The sequence below is a fragment of the Hypanus sabinus genome, chromosome 16 (genome assembly GCF_030144855.1).
Source record: "Hypanus sabinus isolate sHypSab1 chromosome 16, sHypSab1.hap1, whole genome shotgun sequence".
Taxonomy (NCBI): domain Eukaryota; kingdom Metazoa; phylum Chordata; class Chondrichthyes; order Myliobatiformes; family Dasyatidae; genus Hypanus; species Hypanus sabinus.
In genome coordinates, this window is record NC_082721.1 from 34,451,361 (window position 1) to 34,475,277 (window position 23,917).

At 40.4% G+C, this 23,917-nt stretch overlaps 1 protein-coding gene across 4 annotated transcripts in view; it reads left to right on the forward strand.

Annotated features, from left to right (window-relative positions):
• The window catches only part of LOC132406214 (phosphatidylinositol 4-phosphate 5-kinase type-1 gamma-like), a 232,539-nt gene that overhangs the window by 157,996 nt on the left and 50,626 nt on the right, over positions 1-23,917 (forward strand). For all 4 annotated transcript variants that reach the window (XM_059991548.1, XM_059991545.1, XM_059991547.1 and 1 more), the window contains 4 exons: positions 1,994-2,078; positions 4,406-4,567; positions 15,285-15,438; positions 21,841-21,873. In XM_059991548.1, coding sequence (XP_059847531.1) covers positions 1,994-2,078; positions 4,406-4,567; positions 15,285-15,438; positions 21,841-21,873 — 434 coding nt within the window. The remainder of the gene's footprint in view (positions 1-1,993; positions 2,079-4,405; positions 4,568-15,284; positions 15,439-21,840; positions 21,874-23,917) is intronic.

The following is a 23,917-nucleotide window of genomic DNA, read 5'->3' on the forward strand; positions in this document are numbered from 1 at the left end:
TGAGAAAAAGGCATGCCTGTGTGCTAGAGGTCCTTAATAATGGACACTGCCTTTCTGAGACACTGCTCCTTGAAGAGGTCCTGGGTCATTTGTAGGCTAGTACCCAAGATAGAGCCAGCTAAATTTACAATCCTCTGCAGCTTCTTTCGGTCCTGTACAGTAGTGCCCCCCCCCCCCCCCCCACCATACCAGACAGTGATGCAGCCTGTCAGAATGCTCTCCACGGTATATCTATGGAAGTTTTTGAGTGTATTTGTTGACATACTAAATCTCTTGAAACTCCTAATGAAGTATAGTCACTGTCTTGCCTTCTTTATAACTGTATCGATATGTTGGGACCAAGTTAGGTCCTCAAAGATCTTGACACCCAGGAACTTGAAGCTGCTCACTCTCTCCACTTCTTTTTCACTCTGAGGATTGGCATGTGTTCCTTCATTTTACCCTTCTTGAAGTCCACAATCAGCTTTTTTATCTTGGTGTTGAGTGCAAGGTTGTTGCTGCAACACCACTCCACTAGTTGGCATATCTCACTCCTGTACGCCCTCTCATCTCCATCTGAGATTCTACCAACAATGGATGTATCATCGGCAAATTTATAAATGGTATTTGAGCTATGCCTAGCCACACAGTCATGGGTATAGAGAGAGTAGAGCAGTGAGCTGAGCACACACCCCTGAGATGCACCAGTGTTGATTGTCAGCGAGGAGGAGATATTATCGCCAATTTGCAAAGATTGTGTTCTTCTAGTTAGGAAGTCAAAGATCCAATTGCAGAGGGAGGCACAGAGGCCCAGGTTCTGTAGCTTCACAATCAGGATTCTGGGAGTGATGGTGTTAAATGCTGAACTATAGTTGATGATCAGCATCCTGACAAAGGTGTTTGTATTGTCCAGATGGTTTAAGGCTGTGTGAAGAACCATTAAGATTACATCTGCCGTTGACCTAGTGTGGCGATAGGCAAATTGCAATGGGTCCAGGTCCTTGCTGAGGCAGGAGTTCGGTCTAGTCGTGACCAACCTCTCAATGCATTTCATCATTGTAGATGTGAATGCTACTGGGTGATGGTCATTAAGGCAGCTCACATTATTCTTCTTAGGCACATGCCTTTTTTATGGTTAGTTTCAAGAGAAAGGTAAAATGAAAAGGCTCTGGGATGAACGCAATCACATCCTTGGATGGTCTACAATTAAGGGTTATATGTTGAAGATATACAAGATGTATATTAAAACACAAGAGCCAGTTTTACTCTAATGACATTCCTGCAATGTAGAAGTTACATTTATTATACAGTGTTCGTGTAGTTTGTGCTGTGCCGAGTGTTGTTGCGTGAATGAAGTCACCGGAGAAAGAGTTACAGGTAGATACAAAGCAGCTTCTTTATTTGACAAAACAGCGTACTGCGGGCATCATGTGGAGACACTTTCGGTGGAAAGATCTGCTGGTCCAACATGGGACTCGATATTTATTTACTAAACTCAAAGGACAATGCTTTCTTTGAAACTACATGCAAACTTCACGCCTTCTGGTTCATGATGCCAGCATCGTCTGTGGACTGTAGCTCTGTGGGTACCTGAGAATCATAGGTAGTGCAAGTGACTAGATTATCTGACTGCAAGGTGATTATTTGGTCTGCACCTATACTGAGTTGATAATGTAGATATAGACTCATTTGTTAGGATCAGGAGCAGGAATCCTTCTGTTATTCAGGTATATTGAAATCAATTACTGTGTTGACTAAAATCAGCTAACACTGAGTTAATTTTAGAAACACATTTCTGAATTTTTATTTTTTTATTTAATTGAGGGCATCTCTAGTCAGACAAAATTCATTATTGTGCCCCATACAAAAAGTTCAGGATTTCTGAGTAACTTTCTGCCCGGCAATTAAAATTTTGATATTTGATTGATTTAACTATTTTGGCTCTCCTTAAATTTACTAAAACAATTTCTATTCAAACTGAGTGCTTTTTTTTCCCTTGGAATTTTTTTTACAGGACACTGTATCAGTGCATCGGCCAAGCTTCTATGCTGAAAGGTTTTATAAATTTATGAGCAACACTGTCTTCAGAAAGTCTTCATGTAAGTAAGCATTATGTTCTCTTTGGAAACACAAAGTACACTGCAGATGCTGTGGTCAAATAAGACGTACAAAAATGCTCAATGAATACAGCAGGTCGGGCAGAATCCGTTGTAAGAAGCAGTCACCGTTTTGGGTCCTGACGAAGGATCTTGACCCGAAACGTTGACTGCTTCTTTCAACAGATGCTGCCTGACCTGCTGTGTTCATCCAGCTTTTTTGTACATCTGGTGTTCTCTTTGGAGGCTCTTTGGAATATTACAAGGACTGAATTTGTATTTTTGGAGCAAACTAATCATGTCAGACCCTCTGCAGCCTGTTGGAAGAACAGATCTGAAATAACTCAACAAAATGATGATTTGTCATACACACTCACACTTCTGGACAGTGTAGTATTTCTACTGGCTGGAGATTAATTCTAATAGAAATTATTAATTAAGATGGTCATTTAAGTAACACACATAAAATGCTGGAGGAGCTTAGCAAGTTAGGCAGCATCTATGGAGGGAAATAAACAGTTGGCATTTCGAGCTGAGACCCTTTATTAGGACTGGAAAAGAAGGGGTGGAATCCAGAATGAGAATGTGGTGAGAGGAGGACAGAGTACAAGCTGGCTGGTGATAGATAAGACTAAAGGGAGGTGATGGGAAAGTGAAGAGAATGGGTGAGAGGGTAACCAGAATGGGAAATACAAAAAGAGAAAAGGAGGGGAGGAGTAATTTCCAAACATTAAAGAAATCATTGTTCTTGCCACTAGGTTGAAGGCTGCCCAGACTGAATGAGGTGTTGCTCCTCTAACCTCGGTTAGGCCTTATTGTGTCAGTAGATGTGGCCATGGACAGCATTATTGAAATGGGAATGGGAAGTCAAATTGAAATAGGTAGCCACTAGGAGATCATGCCTTTTGTACTGAACAGAGCAAAGGTGCTTGACGAAACAGTCCCTCAATCTGCATCATGTCTCACCTATGTAGAGGAGGCCACACTGGGAGCATCAAATGCAGTAGGTGACCCCAACAGGCATGCAGGTGAAGTGTCACCTCACCTTAAAGGATTTTTTGGGACCCTGAGTAGTGTTGGAGGAGGTGTAGGGTCAGATATCGCACTTACAGAGTTAAATGCCAGGAGGGAGATTAGTGGGGAGGGATGTGTGCACAAGGGAGTCATGTAGAGAGTGATCTCTACGGAGAGCGGAGAAGAGGGAGAGGGAAAGGTGTGCTAAGTTGTAGGATCCCATTGAAAGTTTGGAGAATGATGTGCTAGATTTGAGGCTCAATGGTATAATATGTAAAGATGAGGGGAACTCCGTCCCTCTTACAGCAGTGGAACAATTTGGTGAGGGCAGATGTGGGAGAAATGGAGGAAATATGAGTGACAGCAGTATCAATGCTGGTGGAAGGGAAGGCCCATTCTCAAAAAAAAGAGGACCTCAGATGTTCTAAAATGGAAAGCTTCATCCAGAGAACAGATGTGGCAGAGATGGAGGAACGTAGAAAAGGAAATAGCATTCTTACAAATGACAGGCTGGGAAGAGGTATAGTCAAGATAATTGTGACTGTCAGTGGGTTTGTAAAAGATATTAGTAAATAGTCTTATCTACAGAGATTGAAAGGGGGGAGGAGAAAGAAGTTTTAGAAGTGAGAGGAGCCAAAAGAGGTTGAGGGTGAGAACTATTCCATCAGAAGGAGGACAGTGATGGTGGAGAGAACCTGGTTAGATCTGTTGTCAAGAAAGAAGCAGAGAACTTTAAGGTCTTCCTGATGAGGGATGAAAGTGTATTGGGACTGGATATCCACAGTAAAAATAAGGTGATCCGGGGTATGGTACTGAAATTGATTGAAGTGATGTATAATGTCATGGATGTAGGTAGGAAGTGACAGAACCAATGGGGTCAAAATGGAATTGAGGTCTGTGGATATGTGTTCAATGAAGTAGGAGCAGGCAGAAACAGTGGGTTTACTGGGACAGTTAGATTTGTGGATACTGGTTAAGAGGTAGAAGCAAGCAGTGTGGAGTATAGGAACTATGAGATTGGTGGCAACAGATGGGAGATCTCCAGAGTCGATGAGTTTGGTGATGTTGCAGAATGTTGTTTGATGCTTCTTAGTAGTGTTCTGTTTAACGGGGTAAGAGGAAGTGCCTAAGAGCTGCTGTCTGGCCTCAGCAAGGTAGAGGTCAGTTTGCCAGAATATGATAGCACCTCCTTGTCTGTGAGTGTGTCTGAGTAGCAGAGATTCTCCAGCACTGTGTGTTTGCTGCTCAAGATTTCCAGCAAATGCAGATCTCTTGTGTGTATGGTTATTTAATATTTCAGTTTCATTATTTTACAGCATTGAAATCATCCCCATCTAAGAGAGGACGAGCCTCTCTACCAGTTCCTAAATATGTCGGCCCAGGACAAGCCTTTTCAGCTAGTCAAATTCCTACAGAAGATGAAGAGAAGCGGTATGACCTCCGGGGAGCTAGAAGCTTCCCAACTCTTGAAGATGAAGGTAATTGTCATGAAAATGTATTGACTTTTGGAATTGGGAATATTCATTTATCTCTTCCAAGAATACTGAGAATTAAATAGTTTTTATTTTATTTATTTATTGTGATAAAACACAGAATAGACCCTTCTGATTTAATCCCAGCCTAATCATAGGACGTTTCCAATGACCAATTAACCTACCAACCAATATGTCTTTGGTCTATGGGAGGAAACCGCAGTACCAGAGTATCAGAGGAAACCCATGCGTTCATAGTGAGAACGTACAAACTCCTTACAGGCAGCAGCGGGTGTTCGTGATGTTTCATGGTATTGGTCTCAGATGGACCCGTTTAATGCAGAAAACTCCAAAATGTTGTGGTTATTTTTGGAGTAAAACATTAAAGCAGGGGCACTAGTTCATAGTCCAGATGGCTGAAGCATTATGATCATATTCCCTTCATCCAAGTATTGTTGTGCATTCAAAATGAGAATGTTGGTGATACTTAACAGGATGTTTGTGGAAAGAGAAACTGAATTAACTTGTCACATGGATCTTTCAAAAGCATCAGGGGCAGAAATGTGTAGCTGCTATTACTAAGGTGAAAGTGCTTGGGAAGCTGAAATGTATAAAGGTAGCTAAGTCACCTGGACCAGGTGGACTACACCCCAGGTTTCTGAAAGGAAAATGAAGAGATTGTGGTGGCATTGGCAGTGATCTTCCAAGAAGCACAAGATTCTGGAATGATTCTGGAATTGAATTGACTTTATCACTTACATCTTCATATACATGATTAAAAATCTTTATCTTACATCTCTATCTAAATGTTTAATTATAGTAATTTATAATAAATATTATGTATAACAAGATAGTCAATGTAACATAAAAATACAGTTATGTCAACATGAATTAAGCAGCCTGATGGCCTGGTGGAAGAAGCTGTCCCGGAGCCTGTTGGTCCTGGCTTTTATGCTGCGGTACCGTTTCCTGGATGGTAGCAGCTTGAATAGATTGTGGTTGGGGTGACTCAGGTCTCCAGTGATCCTTCAGGCCCTTTTAATACACTGTCTTTGTAAATGTCCTGAATAGTGGGAAGTTCACATCTACAGATGAGCTAGGCTGTTTGCACCACTCTCTGCAGAGTCTTGCAATTGAGGGAAGTACAGTTCCCAACCAAGCAGTGATGCAGCCAGTCAGGATGCTCTCAATGGTGCCCATATAAAAAGTTCTTAGAATTTGGGGGGCCATACCAAACTTCTTCAACCTGAGGTTGAAGGTCTGAGGTGAAAGATGTGATGTTGTTCTTTTTTTTAACCACACAGCTGGTATGTACCTCGTGAGATCCTCGGTGATGTTTATGCCGAGGAACTTAAAGCTGTTCACCTTCTCAACCCCAGATCCATTGATGTCTATAGGGGTTAGCCTGTCTCCATTCCTCCTGTAATCCACAACCAGCTCCTTTGTTTTTGCGACGTTGAGGGAGAGGTTGTTTTCTTGATACCACTGTGTCAGTGTGATGACTTCTTCTTTGTAGGCTGCCTCATTATTATTTGAGATTAGGCCAATCAGTTAGTGTCGTCAGTAAACTTAATTAGCAGATTGGTGCTGTGGGTGGTGACACAGTCATGGATATACAAAGAGTAAAAGAGGGGGCTTAAGATTCAACCCTGAGGGGCAGAGGTGATGGAGCCCGTTCTTTCCACCTGCCGGTGATCTGCAAGATCTCTGAGCTTCTTGTCGAGCCTGGAGGGAATGATGGTGTTGAATGCTGAACTGTAGTCCAAGAACAGCATTTTCCCATCAGCATCCCTCTTCTCCAGATGTGTAAGGATGGTGTGCAGAGCTGTGGCTATTGCATCGTGTGATGATTGGTTCTATTGGTAGGTGTATTGTAGGCGGTCCAGTGTGGGTATCAACATGCTGCAGTGGTAGTCCTTGACCAGCTTCTCAAATCATTTGCTTATTATTGAGGTGAGAGTGACAGGATGCCAGTTGTTCAGACATGTTACCTTGGTCTTTTTAGGTACAGGGACAATGGTAGATGATTTGAAGCAGGAGGACACTCTACACTGGGAGAGGGAGAGATTAAAATTTCTGTAAACATGCCTCTCAGTTGCGCCACGCACATCCTGAATACTTTCCCTGGGGTGCCGTCCAATCCTGCAGCCTTGTGACTGTCCACCCGTTGGAAACATCTGCGTACTTCAGCCTCAGAAATGACCAAGCTGCCTGTCGCATCATTTGCAGGTCTCCTCAGGGGCTCAGTACTGGCGACGTCGAATCAAATGTGAAAAAGCTGATCAGGGAGAGAGGCATTGATGTTGGAAATTCCACTAGATTTAGGTTTGAAGTCTGCAATGGTGTGCAGACCTTGCCATAGGCTATGTGTGTTGTTGGTGGAAAGTTGAGTCTGAATCTTGTCTCTATTGTTGTTTCACTGCCTTGATGACTTTGTAGATCGTAGCTACGTTTATTGAGCTCTGTAAGCAATTTCTTTAGCTTCTTGGCAATGTAAGCTCTGTCTTGCGTGGTAAGTGCTGCTTGCACAGAAATGTTGATACAGGGTTTCTGGTTTGGAAAAACTCTGACTGACTTCTGGAGGACAACATCCTTGATACACTTCCAGATGAAACTTGTGACCCCTTCCCCGTGAAGTCGGAGACATCCTCATCATGGAAGACATTCCAGTTGATGTCATCAAAGCGGTCCTGCAGTATGGAGAGATTGATTGATTGGACCAACAGTGGACGGTTTTAACTATGGCCGCCTCTTGTTTCAGCTTCTGCCTGTACGTTGTCAACAGTAAAATGGAGGAGTGATCTGATTTTCCAAATGGGGGACAGAGGAGCGCTTTGTAAGCGTTGCAGAAGGGAGTAGCAGTGGTTGAGTATGCTATCTCCCCATGTGCTTAGCTGGATGTGTTAGCAAAACTTGAGAAAGATTTTAGTCAGTGACACTCTATTAAAGTCACCGGCGATGAAGGCAGCCTCTGGGTGTGCAGTCTGCAGGGTGCTGATGGTCTCGTACAGTTCCTTGAGATCCAGGTCAGTATCAGCCTGTGGTGGAAGATACACAGCTATGATAATTATAGACGTGAGCTCCCTAGGCAGCCAGAAAGGTCTGCACTGCAGCACCAGATACTCCAGATCCGGGGAACAAAGGGATTTGAGAGCATGCACGTTCTGGGGATTGCATCAGGCATTATTGATCATGAAGCATATCCCACCTGCTTTACTCTTCCCAGAGAGGTTTTTGCATCTGTCTGCCTGGAACAGGGAGAACCCAGAGGGCTCATTAGCATGATCTGGTATCTCCACCATCATCCAGGTCTCCACGAAGCACAAAATGGTGCATTCCTTTGTTTCCTGCTGTTAGGAGATTCTGACTCTCAGTTCACAGAGCTTATTCTCCAGAGACTGAACATTAGCTAGGGGTATGCTAGGGAGTGGCAGCCGATTAGCATGCCGTCTCAACCTCCCTACCACACCAGCCCTTCTCCCTTGCCTCCAATGCTGCTTCCGAGGTAGTGGCGGTGTAGTGGCGAGTCTCCCATTAATCATGCAAATAGGGGATCTCAGTGTAGAAAAGGCGGCACGTAGTGGGTAAATGCCAACTTCTTGATGTTCAGGAGAGTCAGTCTATCATTTCTGATCTGCTACTTGAACGAGAAATGCGAAGGAAAACGCAGAAGTTAAAAGTATACTGTAAAGTTGGAACAGAGCTTGCAACACGGCAACCGTACGTGGCGTCATCTTACATTAGAGAAATTAGGAATGGTTATGTTAACGCCTTCATTCCCAGAATCATCTTCATGAACCTCCTCTGGACACTCCAATGATAATACATCTTTTCGGAGATACAGGACCCAGAACTGTTGACTCCAAGTGTGGCCTGACTAGTGTCTTATAAAGGCTTAGCATTATCTCCTTGCTTTATATTCTCTTACCCTTGAAACGAATACCAACATTGCATTAGCCGCCTTTACCACAAACTCGACCTGTAAATTAACCTTCTGCGAGTCTTGCACGAGGACTTCTAAGTCCCTTTGAACCTCTGATGTTTGAATCTTCTCTCCGTTTAGTTAATAGTCCACACTATTATTCCTTTTACCAAAATACGTTATCATATATTTCCCAACACTGCCACATTTTTGTCCATTCTTCCAACATGGATAAGTCCTTCTGCAATTGCATTGCTTCCTCAGCACTACATACTCCTCCAGTTATCTTTGTATCATCTGCAAACTTTGCCACAAAGCCATCAATTCCATAATGGCAAACAGTGTGAAAAGTAGCGTTCCCAATACTGACCCCTGAGGAACACCACTAGTCACTGGCAGCAAACCAGAAAAGGCCCCCTTTATTCCCTCTTGCTGCCTCCTGCCAGTCAGCCATTCCTATATCCATGCCAGTATCTTTCCTGTAATGCTACAGGATTTTATCTTGCTCAGCAGCCTCGTATGTCACCTTAGCAAATGCCTTCTGAAAATCCAAGTAAATGACATCTACTGCCTCTCGTTTGTCCACCCTGCTTGTTACTTCCTTGAAGAACTCTAACAGATTTGTCAGGCAAGATTTCCCTTCACAGAAGCTATGTTGACTTCGACTTATTTTGTCGTTAGTCTCCAAGTACCCCAAAACCTCATCCTTAATAATGGAACCCAGCAACTTCCCAATCACTGAGATTAGGCTAACTGGCCTATAATTTCCTTTCTTTTGCCTTGCTCCCTTCTTAAAGAGTGGAGTGACATTTGCAATTTTCCAGTTTTCCAGAACCATGCCAGAATCAAATGAACCAATGCTTCTCCTGTCTCTTCAGCAACCTCTTTCAGAACTCTAGGATTTAGTCCATCTGGTCCAGGTGATTTAATCATCTTAAGACCTTTCAGTGTGCCTAGCATTTTTTCATTTTTAATAGCAATGGCACTCACTCCTGCTCTCTGAAACTCAGAAACCTCTGGCACGCTGCAAAAGTCTTCCACGGTGAAGACTGATGCAAAGTACTTATTAAGTTCTTACGCCATTTCTTTGTCCTCCATTACTACCTTACCAGCATCATTTTCCAGTGGTCCAATATCGATTCTCACCTCCCTTCTACTCTTTATATAACTGAAAAAACTTTTAGTATCCTGCTTTATATTATTGGCAAGCTTGCCCTCATATTTCATCTTTTCCCTTCTTAAGGCTTTTTAATTGCCTTTTGTTGGATTTTTTAAAACTTCCCAATCATCCAACTTCCAATCACTTTTGCTACATTATATGCCCTTTTCTTGGCTTTTATGCAGTCCTTAACTTGTTACGTAACCCCGTAACTGGGTCATTTACCAGCAAAGATAGAGAGGTCTGTTGAAGTCTGATGGTACTATTTTTAAAAGTATTTATTGAAAAAGGGGCACAAAAGTAAGATTAATGCAAACATACAGATAATATACGTCGTCAATACTAAATCTAAAAGCGCGAGTATAATAATAATAAGAAGAAATAGCTCTATCGTTGTCTAGAGGATAATGTATTGTCCGATGGAAATATAAAAGTCACTGTTAGTTCGTTCAAGCTGGGTTTAAGAGAGAGACGGGTTAAACTTGCCCAGGTCTTTTATGATGCCAATCCTTTCAGTCGTGGGAGTTGGTTTCCCCGTTGTTAGCTAAAAGCCAAACTCCCATGAGAAGAGCCACCGGCTCCGTGGCGAATGGAACCGAACGCACGTGGCTTCCTCCCTACTGGCTTCCGCTATTACGGGATCACTAGTGTTTCTTCTGGTGTGTCTGAGGGGCTGTTCCCACAGACCCTCTTTTATCCTGACTCACAGGGTCGCAGATGTCAATCAGGTTGGGGGTGATGCAATCCCTCCCTCAACCAGCCCACTTTGCCTGAGGGCTTCCACGTAGCACAGTATTTTCAATCCACAAGTTCGCCTTCCAGAGACAATGCCATGTCTCGTAGCTTTATATCGCCGGGGGAACGAGACATTCCGCACGTCTCTCTCTCATTTCCTGGGTCTCCTGACCCAACCCAATAGTGAACTTGCGATTCTCACAAAGGAGGGGGCTGCAGGCGTAACAAACTTACCTCATCATCCATAGTTGCCTACCCCTGCCATTTTGTGAACAGCTTCATCTGTGGGACATTACTATCTTGCACCTTGGGAACTATTCCCAGACACTTCAGCCTCCTCTGTTCTGCCATCATCCCTGCCAGTATCCTCCTCCAATCCACCTGGGCAAGCTCCTTTCTAATGCCTCTGTAATTCCCTTTATCCCATTGTGATACTGATACATGTGACTTATGCTTCTCCCTCTCATATTTGAGTATAAATTTAATCATGTTATGATCACTGTCTCCTAAGGATTCATTTACATTAAGCTCCCTAATAAAATCTGGATTATTACACAACACCTAATCTAAGATGGCCTTTCTCTGAGTAGGCACAAGCTGCTCTAAAAAGCCATCTTATAGGCATACAACAAATTCCCTCTCTTGTGATCTGACACCAACTTGATTTTCTCAATCTCTTTGCATATTGAAGTCCCCCATTACAATTGTGACATTACCCTTATGACATGCCTTTTCCAGCTTCCTTTGCAATCTCAACTTCCTATCTTGGCTACTATTGGGAGGCCTGTATATGACTCCCATAATGTTTTTTTTTACCCTTGCAGTTTTAACTCCAGCCACAAAGCTTTAACATTCCCTGACCCTGTGTGACCTTTTTCTAAATATGTAATTCCATTTCTTTTTACCAACAGAGCCACACCACTGCCTTTGCCTTCCTGCCCTTCCTTTCGATACAAAGTATATCGTTCGATATTTAGCTCCCAACTATGACCTTCTTTCAGCCATGACTCAGTGATGCCCACAACGTCACAACAATCAATCTCTAATTGCGCCACGAGTTCATCCACCTTACTCCAAATACTACATGTATATAAGTACATCACCTTAAGTCATCCGTTCTTCACTCTTAAGAATTTTGCCTCTGTGGTACAACTTAACTCTTTGCACTGTCTGCATTTCTACTCAATCATTGGCTTGTCCTTCATATTACCCCCATCATTTACTTGCAAACCTGCTGGCTCATCCTCAGTTCTATTGTACAGGTTCACATCCCCTTGCTATATTAGTTTAAACTACTCCCAACAGCTCTAGCAAACCTGCCTGCAAGGATTCAAATGCAACCCATCCGTTTTATACAGGTCACACCTGCCCTAGAAGAGGTCCCAATAATCCAGAAATCTGAATTCTTGCCCCCTGTCCAATTCTTCAGCCATGTCATTCTATTCCTGGCACAGGCTGCAATCTCAAGATTACTACCCTTGAGGTCCTGCTTCTCAACTTCCTTCCTATCTCCCTGCATTCTGGTTTTAGGATGTCTACCTATGTTGTTGGTACCAATGTGTACCACGACTTCTGGCTGCTCACACTCCCTTTTCGGGATATTGTGGACACATTCAGAAACATTGCGAAGCCTGGTACCTGGGAGGCAAACTACCATCTGTGCTTCTTTTTCGCATCCACAGAATCACTATCTGTCCCTCTAACTGTAGAGTACCCTGTTACTGCTGCTATCCTGTTCAGTTGCCTACCCCTCTGAGCCACAGGGCCAGACTCAGTGCCAGAAACACGTTCTAGGTGATAAGTTGGTGGGGCAGATAGTGCTTAGAAAGCAGAGTGTTTCCAGTAGGACTAAGACAGATTAGAAGAATGGGCAAAGAAGTGGCAAATGGAATATAGTGTGGGGAAGTGTAAGGTCATGCATTTTGGTAGAAGAAATAAATATCAAAGTAAAGATGTGCTGGCATTGGAGAGAATCCAGAGGAGATTCATGAGAATGATTCTGGGAATGAAAAGGTTATGAGAAGCATTTGATGTTCTGGGTCTATACTTACTGGAATGAGGAGGGATGTCATGAAAACCTATTACATATAGGTGGAATAAAGGCCTAAACAGAATGGATGTGGAAATGTTTCCTATAGTAAGTGAGACTAGGACCAGATTACAGAGCCTCAGAATAGAGGGGTGTTCCTTGAGAACAAAGATGTAAAAGAATTTCTTTAGCCGGAGGGTGGTGAATCTGGAATTCTTTGCCACAGACGCTTATGGAGGCTAAATCATTGGTTATATTTAAAGCATAAGTTGATAGGTTCTTGATTAGTGAGGGTGTCAAAGGTTATGAAGTGAAAACAGGAGAATGGGGTTGAGAGGATTAATAAAATAGCCATGATGGAATGGCAGAGCAGACTCAATAGGCTGAATGGGCTAATTCTACTCCCGTATCATATGGTCATCATTGCATTTTTCCTGTGGTGGATGTTGACTGAATTACAGACTATTTGCAGAATTTTGTATGACTTTTTCACAATTTCATCATTTATAGCATTTTGTTTTTGGAATTGTGCTGTAATCCACTGGATGAGTTTTAAAAGTTCAAGGCCAGTTAGGTAGAGCAATATCTAGAAAGTTCTCTTCTCTGAGAACTTTGTTGAATTGAAGTTAGCTTAGCAGGTCATTTTGATTACGCTTGTGTTTTTCTTTTCACTGTAACGTGAAATCTTTGGCAGCCCAGAGTTAGTCTAATTAAATATACAAATACTCAATGCTCAGTGGAATGAGGCGATCATTTGTTCTATAACTTCATTGTTCCTTGCTAAAAGGATTTATTAATATCTAAACTAGTCCTGTATTTTCTAACTTAAATCTACCACTCTATAATAATCTATCAAATAAAGATAATCCATCGGTGTGACTGTACTTTTATTAAATAGTGATTTCATGTTTAAATGAATGTACCCATGATCCTGAAAAAGCTGGAAACGTTCTTTTAATCACCTTTGGAACCATTTTGAAAGCTTTTTTTCATAATCTTAACAAAAGTTTCCAAATAATCTACAAGGCCGAATTGATACATTTCATTTTTCATTAATTTTTGTGTAAATATTCTGTTTTCCTTGGTATTGGCCAGGAACCCGTAGGTGGCCATGAACTGGTATGTTAAGATAGTTTTTTTTATCTGCTCTCAACTGTCTTTTGATTGAATTAAATACAGCCATGTCTGTATAATTGTGTGGCATTGCATTTAGCAATGTCAATTATTGTTTACCAGTTTAACCCTTTCTGAAGTGTGTAGTAAACCTACTTGCAGAAACTAGTTGTTCTCTGCAAGCCTCACATATACACAATTTCTTTATTTTCTGTAAACTTTTGTACTATAACCCTAAGGCTAATGTTAGTTAACTTCAAATTGTTGAATAGAAATTATTTTGACATTGCCATAAGCAGGTCCTTATTTATTACACAAAAATGTTTCACAATAAATTGCAAACGATGATAATAAAAATGTTCCACAATAAATTGCAAACAATGATAATAGCATATTGTAACAGTTTCCTGGTGTTTTTGTAAGGTTCAGAATGCATAATAATCCATGCATGTTTACACATGTTGCAGGGCATCTCATCATGAAGTCTCTGTCCATGGTGGGTGGGTGGTGGTTGGTGCTGCCCAGAGAGTTCTGGGCAGAACGAGAATGGTGAGCATGTGAAGGACAGAGGCATCTCATGGGGTGTATATTCTGCACATTGAGTTAGTGGCCTAAAATTCCCTTGACCAATGTATCAGTTTTTGAAAATTGAGAGTATTTTTCCAAACTAAAATATGGTGGATTCGGGCTAATTGGACCATTAGTTAGTCAGGGCAACTACTTATTTGGGACAACTCTAAAGAACAAAAACTTACCTAGAAAATAGCCAGGATTCCTTTCAATAATTTGGGACACTATGTCACTTAATTGGGGTACGAGACTGTTTCCGAACAGTTTTAACTGTTGTTAGTCACGTGTACTTGTGTGACTGTGAGACACTACATTGTGCTTAGAGTGAACAGTTTTTAAATAGCATCAGTTGCATGTGTTTGTGTTCAAAAAAAAGGTGATTTTTTTTGTCTGTAATAGTTGGTGAGAAATAAGCAGCAATTCGGATTTGTTTTTCAAGCATACTGGCTTAGAGGTGTGAGAAATGGCTGAGAGTGAAACTGAAATGATTTCACTATTTCAGTAAGTTAGGAAGTATGGAAGATTTGAGGGTATTGACAGTTACAATGAGAATGAAAATTTGGAGGATGCAATCACCAATAGCTTTGTATGAAGGTTGTCCGTTATCTACACCAGTGGTCCCCAACCATTGGGCCGCAAGGTGTCTGCACTGATTTTGTTCATTTACAATCAATCAAAAGATCACAGCAGCGTATGCTGAATTCCTCCTTTGATAACGTAGCAGCTGATACATAGTTTTATACCACTGTAGTGTATTAATAGTTCTATTTTGTTCTGTATTTCATTTAAATAGATAATTTGTTACTCAGTTAAAATAGTTTGTGTTTTTATACCTTTTTAATTATTTCACGGATCTTTGGCTAATTGAGGTAGTCGCATAATTGGGCCAAAATGTACTGGTTCCGATGTGTCCCAATTAACCAGAATCCACCGTAACTACTCCATACCCTGCTAAGATGTTGAACTTTGAAAACTGCATATCCCATCTCTTTAATCATGTTAACTGGGTCAACTGCAGTATTTTACACTTGTTTGTCCGGTTCAATTTATGAAAAATAACCAATTTAAAAACATGACAAAGCATTAAGTTGACTAGCGTTCTTCACCATTCTGTTTTACTTTAGATTACAACAAAAATATGCTTCCTGGGGAAAAGATTTTCTTCCTTCTGTTATAATCTCTCTTTTTTTTTAAGGGTTTTTAGGCCGACCTGATCTCCTTCCTTGTACCCCGCCTTCATTTGAGGAAGCAACAACAGCTTCAATAGCAACAACTCTGTCGTCAACAACATCTTTATCAATGACCGAGCAGTCAGCATCAGAAGGCTCAGAACATCATCACCGTTATAGGTATGAAGAATTATTTATCTTTTTTATTCAATATTTCTGTCTCTTTCTAATTTCTTGAGTCCTTCAAGACAATTGTTTGGACATTCTTCTAATTATCACATGAAGGTCCAGTGTCTATTAGCACAGACCAAGATAGATAGGAGATAAAATATCCAAGTCCATTTGTGTAATTTTTATGCTTCCAGAGTGGAGATAGCCTTTGGAGCTGTTTTTGTGTGTGTTTGTGTACGTGCATGCCTCTTTATGGTGGGTAACCTATTTATTTGAAAGGTTTTTTTCTTGGACTTTTATCAGTTATCATGCACAAATGGAAAAAGAAAGTTTCTGTAATATGTATGCAGCTGCATTTTGCATTCTATAGTCCAGAAAAGTTTAGTAAGTAAAACTTGTTAACTAAAAATAAGTATTTATGCAGAGGATGTTGCTTTCTTGGATGTTGGAGATCATGTTTCTAGGCACAAACATATTTGAACAAAAGAGTTGAGGCACTTCAGTGCTTCCTGTTAGGAAAGGCCAATTACAATCTATGGCTATAAATTTTCAGCCTTCAGAAGGTGATGAACTATAATATTTTGTCTCAGTTATTCAGAGCTGAGTAAAGTTGAAGTGGATAAATGATTGTTAATACATTGAGATGCTAGTCCTGCAGTGACTGATGTTAGGAGGCTATTGTTACTTGCATCGTAATAAGTTATTTAGTATTGATAAAGGATATTAGTCTGCAAAGTTTGAAATTTATAAAACAACTTGTACAATTGTTAGTATTGTGGAGGACATCGTATCTTTTCAAACCAAATCAAATTTGTTGGAGGAAAGGCATTTGATAAATCCAGGGTACCATATTTGGGGAGATAGACCACCACCAGATATACTTGCCCTTAATGTGGATCAGGACGGAATTTGATAGATAGAAGTAAGGATCTTTACGTTATTGACAGTTCACTATTTAGATTTTTACTAGGCGGTGAAAAGTCAATGCCTGAGCAAATAGACAATGTATTAATATGTCTGTTAAGTGTATAATGAAGAAAATCAATTTGGCCTTGTACAAGACAAAAGTTAGAATGCATAGAAAATATTGAACCCAGTTTGGTCTCTTCATGTGGAACATGGATTCCTGATAGACATTTATTGATGGCATGTTGCTTGAGTTACAAATTGACCTCATTTGTGAATGTTGCCCTTGGTTAATTAACCCACTGTTATTGGTACATTGAGGTATTTATTTCAACCACTTTCTAGCAAGTCATGCTTTCTGTAGTCCATAAATAGGCCATAGAATTATAGAAAACTACAGCACAGAAACAGGAACTTCAGTCCATCTAGTCTGGCTCGTCCCATCAATGTGCACCCAGGCCATCGCCTTCAACACAACTTAGTCAAACCTAAATCTACCAATTCAATGGTAGCTCGTTCCACACTCCCTCCACCCTCTGAGTGAAGACATTCACCCTCACGTTCCCCTTAAACAGTTCAACTTTCACCCTTAACCCATGACATCTAGTTCTAGGCTTACCCATACCCAACCTCAGTGGAAAAAGCCTGTTTGCATTTACCTCATCTATATCCCTCATAATTTTGTATAGCTCCATCAAATCTCCACTCATTCTCCTTTGCTCTAGGGAGTAAAGTCCTAACCTGTTTAACCTTTCCCTATAACTCAGGCCCTCAGGTCCTGGCAACATCTTTGTAAATTTTCTCTGCACTTTTTTAATCTTATTAATATCTTTCCAGCAGGTAGGTAGCCAGAACTACACTCAATAATCCAAATTAGGCCTCATAACATCTTGTACAACTTCAACATAACATCCCCAGTACTCAACTTGATACTTCGATTTAGAAAGGCCAATGTGACAAAAGCTCTCTTTTCTACCTGTGACTTTCACGGAATTATCTATATTCCCAGAATCCTCTGTTCCACCGCATTCATCTGAGCCCTTCCGCTCACCGTGTAAGTCGTACCCTGTTTTCTCTTCCCAAAGGGCAACACCTCACACTTGTCTGTATTAACTTACATCTAGCATTATTTTCAGCCCATTTTTCCAGCTCAACTAAATCCCATTACAAGCTTTGATAGTCTTCCTCACTGTCCACCATGCCCCTAATCTTGGTGTCATCTGCAAATTTGCGTATCCAGTTTACTACATTATCATCCAGATAGTGATATAAACATTAAACAACATTGGACCCTGTTTTGATCCCTGTGGGACATCACTATTCATAGGCCTCCAGGCAGAGAAAAAAACATCTGCCACCGCTCTCTGGCTTCTGCAAAGCTAATGTTTTAATCAATTTACTACCTTATCCTGAATGCCAAGTGACTGAACCTCTTGACCAACCTCCCATGCGGGACTTTGTCAAAGGCCTTGTTAAAGCCCATGTAGACAACACCCACTGCCTTGCCTTTATTCCTCGAAAAACTTTTAAAGATTGGTTAGATATGACGACCTACTACACACAAAGCCATGCTGACTATTAGTTCCTGTCTATCTAAATACTTATATATGTGGTCCCCTCCTCCAATCCTCTGGAACCTCACCTAGTGCTGAGGACATTTTAAATATCTCTGCACAGGCTCCTGCAATTTCTGCACTAGCTCCCCACAAGGTTCAGGGGAGTGCCCTGGTTAGGCTCTGGGGATTTATCCACCCTAATTTCTTTGACAACGAACACCTCCTCCACTGTAATCTGTATATGGTACACAAGCTCACTGTTGTTTTGCCTCACTTCTATGGACTCTGCTTCATATCCTGAGTAGATACAGATGCAAAATTCGGTTTAGGATCTCTCCCCCTTTTCTTTTGGCTCCATGCAAAAATGGCTACTCTGATCTTCAAGAGGACTAATTGTGTCCCTTGCTGCCCTTTTGCTCTGTAGAAGCCCTTGGGATTCTCCTTCACCTTGTCTGCTAGAGCAACTTCAAGCCTTCTTTTAGCCCTCATGATTTCCTCCTTAAGTATTCTCTACATTTCTTGTACTTTTAAAGTACCTCATTTGTTCTTTCCTTGCCTACACCTGCTATGTATTTCCTCCTCCTCCTTCTTAATCAGGGCCTTAATGTCTCTCAAAAACCAATGATTTCCTAAACCTGTTATCCTTTTCTTTTATTCTGACAGGAAGATGTAAACTTTGTACTCCCGAAATTTTACTTTGGAAGGCCTCCCATATGTCAAGTACACTTACCAGAAAACAGCCTGTCCCAATCAAAATTGGCCTTTCTCTAATTTAGAATCTCAACCCAAGGACCAGATCTAACCTTCTCAATTATCTGGAATCTAATGGCATTATGATGATGAAATGCGAATTATTCCCCTACGCGAACTTCTGTCACCTGCCTTACCTCATTCCCAATAGGAGATATTATATTGCACTTGCTCTAGTTGGGACCTCTGTATTCATTAAGGAAACTTCCCTGAACACATTAGGCAACTCCATCTCATCCAGCCCTTTTACAGTATGGGAGAATGTTAAAATCACTTGCTATCATAGCCTTATTATGTTTCTTGCAACAATCTGCAATTTCTCTACACATTTGGTCCCCTAAATCCCACTGACTATTGAGTGCTCAATAATATAATCCCAATATCATGGTCATCCCTTTCTTCTTCCTCGGTTCCACGCATATAGCCTCCAGTAGGCGAGATGTCTAGTCTGTCTTGTTGGAACACTGCCGTGACATTTTCCCTATATAGTCATACCACCCCTGTCCCTTTAATCCCTCCCGCTCTTTCACGTCTAAAACAGTAGAACCCTGGAAAATTGAGCTGCCACTCCATCACCTCTTGCTACCAAGTCCCACTAATGGCTGCAATGTCATCATATCACATGGAGATCTTTGCCCTAAGCTCATATGCTTTCCTGTAATGCTCCTTGAATTATACACAATTCAGAACATTACTCCCACCATACTGAACCTTTAGATTCTGACTTTATATTTACACAATTCTGAGATCACAACTTGGAAATTCTGTCCTTAGTAATTCCCTGAACTTGCTTTGCCGGACTTCATCACCCTTCCTACCCATGTCATTGATACCAACATGGATCAAGACCTCTGCCTGTTCACCCTTCCACTAAAGAATGCTGTGGACTTGATCAGAGATGTCCCCGACCCTCGTGCCCAGGAGTCAACACACCATTTGAGAATCTCATTCTCATCCACAAAATTTCTTGTATGTTCTCCTGATCATTGAATTCCCTATCCCTACAGCTTGGCTCTTCTGCCCCTTCTCATCAGAGCCAAACTCAGTACCGGAGACCTGACTGCTGTGGATTTCCTTTGCTAAGTCACATCCTCTCTCCCCCCCCACCCCCCTCACCAGTTTCCAAAGCAGTATACCTGTTCTTGAGGGGAGCAGAGCAGTCACAGAGATGGTCTGTACAAGCTTAACACAGAATCTCCAATTCATTAACATAGTCTGTAAGATGCTGCAGTTGAGTGCCCTTCTTGCAGGTGTAGTAATCAGGGATACTGGAGGTCTCCTTGCCTTGCTACATTCTGCAAGAGAAACATTCCACTACCCTGCCTGTCATCCCACCTCTGTGCAACAAGAAAGAAAAATTAAACAAAAAAAAAACCTACAGCTTCTGCCTCTACTTGCCAAAGCCTTTATGAGCCAAAGCCTGAACTCCCTGTTCTAACACTGGCACTGGCTGCTCACTCTCACATAATTACAATTTTCTTTCATCTGGAAAGCTTGACTTGTTTTACTCTTTAAATGCAACAAACCATGTATAATTCAACTGAGTAGCTTCAATATTGATGATAGAGGCTGAACTGTTCCTTATTCTTCCAGAGTTCGTCACACATGTATGCGAATCTAAAGATTTTTTTTTACTTATACTAGATAGACCAAATAGTTCTGTTCATTTATTCATAAATAAATCCCATGTTTTCTGATCTTCTAATCAAGAATTAGAGCTTCAGAAGATCAAAGTACTTCATGCTTCATATTGCAAAGTCCATGCTTTCAGCCTGTGTCATGGCTAAATTCAACTATCTGGTATCCAGCTACTGCATTTTGCTTTGGATTAAAGCAATTTGGCCAGATTACTTCATGTTTTATCGACGGGGTGGGGGGAATACTTGTATTATTTTCATAGCTACCTTATGTGCTGATACGTTTTCAGCAGGACTGCACCAAATTTTTCATGCTGTATGCTGAGGTGGGCCAGATGGGATATTTTGGGATTGCCACTATATATCTGGCCAAGCTATCATTCATGGAATATTATTGGTGAAACACAATGTAGTTTTGGTCTTTGGACATTTTCTTTTATTTTTTTTGGGCTGAACTGAAATATATGTTGTGGCAACCAGGGGCATCGTCATGTGCTGACTGTATCTTCCTTGCCACACACCACTCCAGTCATTTTTCTGAATGATGTCTTGAACCCAAGTAAAAATTCAATCAGGAGAATTAGTTGGTGTCGTATTGGCAAGAGTAGTTGCTCATTTCAAGTTTATTGAAATCAATTCAGCATAATTTAAAAATTTTATGTATCGTTTATTCATTGTAGATCAGCAATGTCACAGTAGCCTTGGAAGTTATTGCTAGATTAACTTTCAGTTCAAGACCTCTTTATAATGTACATTATGCAGCAAACAGTTATCAATATAAAAATGTTCTATATGTCTGAGACAAGATTTAATAATTTATTTAAGACCCATAAAATCCTGTGTTTATTATTTGATTGCAAGAAGGTTACAGATGTCTAAGATGTCTATATGTAAAGACCCAAGTCTGGCCAAATTCTGTACAAACATGTCTGAAAGCTGGTGATGTCCCATACCTACCTAACATTTTGTAATCTACTTACAAATTTTCTGCTGTACTAGTTGATGTTTTTATTTAAAATAATACTCCCATTTATGTACTGCCTTCATCTAATAAGTCATCCCAAGATGCTTCGCAGAAGCATTACGAAATAAATCTTTGATCAAGCCAAATTACGGCATCTGATCAAACTTTTGGTTGAAGAGTTAGGTTGTATGGTGCATCAATGGAGAAAGTGAAGCAAAAGGTGGAGAGGTTTTGAGAGCAAGTGAAAGAACTTGAAGGTAAAGGTAGCAATTTTTACTTTACCTTTTTAGTGTTTGACTGTGTTACTGTTTAAATTCCCATCTTTTTTTTCCACTACACTTAAAATAATTATGTCTAACACCCCATAGGTTAATGTTATTTCTGTAATGCTAAACTTCTTAAAATGTAAATTTAGGATTGCAATGCTACATTCTGTCAAAATATTACATTATCTATTTTGCATGGTCTTAAGTCATTTAGTAACGTGAGCATTACATGTTCATATTGCCACATTGTCCTCATCCTTGGCTTGTATTATTATTTTTTATTGTTTATGGCTGATCTTTTATGGTTATTGTTCTTTTTTAAATTTGTTTAGGAAAACTACACTTTCCTCAGTGCAGGATATTGGGTGAGAATCAAACTTGCTCATTTTTTTTCTACAAGTGTTATTTTTTTAATTTTATCTGTTAAGTTGCTAATTTATGGACATGTCTGCTCAACATTATGGGCCAAAGGGCCTGCAATGTGCTGTAGATATCTAAATTCTGTGTCTTATGTCTGGACATTGTATTGCTGATACTTGTATGACTGACTGCATTCTATTAAGCAGTTCTGTTGTTTAGATGAGTTCAGTGTGGACACATTAAAATGATTTAATCTGCTACAATAGCACAGTGGTAGCATTACTTGGTCAATGATCCAGGGATTTGGGCTGTAACAGGATATAATTTAAGATCCCTTCATCTAGTTACATACATCTAGAATAAAAATGTATTAATAATAATTTTAATAGGTTCAGGTACAGTTATTGCCCCTCATCCATCAGGCTGTTGAACCAGAGGGGTTAACTTCTCTCAACTTCACTTGCCCCATCACTGAACTGTTCCCACAACCTATGGACTCAATTTTAATGACTCTTCATGTTCTCGATATTTAGTGCTTATTTATTTATGTATGTTTTTATTTATTTTTCTCTGTTGTGTTTGCACAGTTTATTGTCTTTTGCACATTGGTTATGGCTTTCATTGATTCCATTATGCTTCTTAGATCCAGTGTGTATGCCCACAAGAAAATGAGTCTCCGGATTGTATATTGTGACATACAAGTACTTTGATAACAAATTTACTTTGACTTCTGAGAATAATGGTTCTTCAAAGGAAGAAATAAACTACATTTCCACAATACATTGTGTTCCCATTTAGAATCCTGAACTCAAGTCCAATCTGTAGTTGACTTTGAATTTTTATTCTCATTCTTGCTGTATTTGCAGTATTTTGCCTTCTGCTCTGCACATGATGATTGCTTTCTCCAACTTCCTTGGCTTTTGAAGCCCATCCTGATGCAGCTCAAGTGCTTTAATAATGATAGCTGAGAGACTATATGATCTATGTGGTAATTGTCTCTAGGGTACTGAGGATGCATTTTAGATGCCTTCATTGCCTGGGAGGCATCCTGCTTTACCCTTCAACCGAGGGTTAGATGACTTGTCATCATCTGCTATAGCCATACCAGCAGGTAAATGAAGATGGTTAGAGAGGAGGAGCTTATTATAAATCTTAGTTGGTCTTCCAATCGCCTTTTAGTTTTTCATCTTGCTCTTACTCTAATGCTTTTTTCCTTGGCTGCCTATCTTCTATAAAAGTAACATTGACACCTGAAGGCATTACCTTATATTCTGATAAAACATACGGGGTTTACATATCAAAATTGATGATCTGAGATGATTGAAACCAACATTTTCAGAATTCCTCCTTGTGCATTTACACTTTCTTCATCCTGATCTTTTGTTCTGCTTGTACCTTCAATTATCATCTTTGTTCACTTTCTCCCCTATAATCATCATTTCACTTCTGCCATCCAGTTCACTATAGATCTTTTTTTTCCTCAGCTCTCTTCTTGCTCCTTCCCACTCTCATCAAAGGTTATTGTTTCACTCATGGAGATCAGGCAGAATCTATTATTTTCAATATTTTCTATTTTGGTTGTTGCTGTGGCATAATTATTGGAGTTAATTGTGATGGCGTGTGTGATCTGTCAATTGTGCAAATTGCTAAAAAATTCTAAAGCTGTGATGAGTGAGAAAGGGATGTTGTCATTAAGCAGTTGGTTTTGTGAAAGAGTTATGGTCTGAGGGGCATGTGTTGTGCAATTGGCCATTTAAAGATGGCGGTAAGTGAAACATTCTTTTATATGTACTAACCATCTTGTATTTCTCCATTTCTGAGTTGCATGGTGATTCACTGTAGGATTTTATCTCTTCAAAAATTTCCACAATCTCCCTATCTTTTCCACCATACCATGATGCAGAGCAGTTATTTTCTTGGCTCCATTTCATTCTGCATGATTGTGTAGCAGAATCTGTAAAATGAGTATATGCATCCTTCCACACAGTTATTTTATTTGGGATGCAGTACCTCAACTTGTAGTAATATTATGGAATAATATCTCTACAT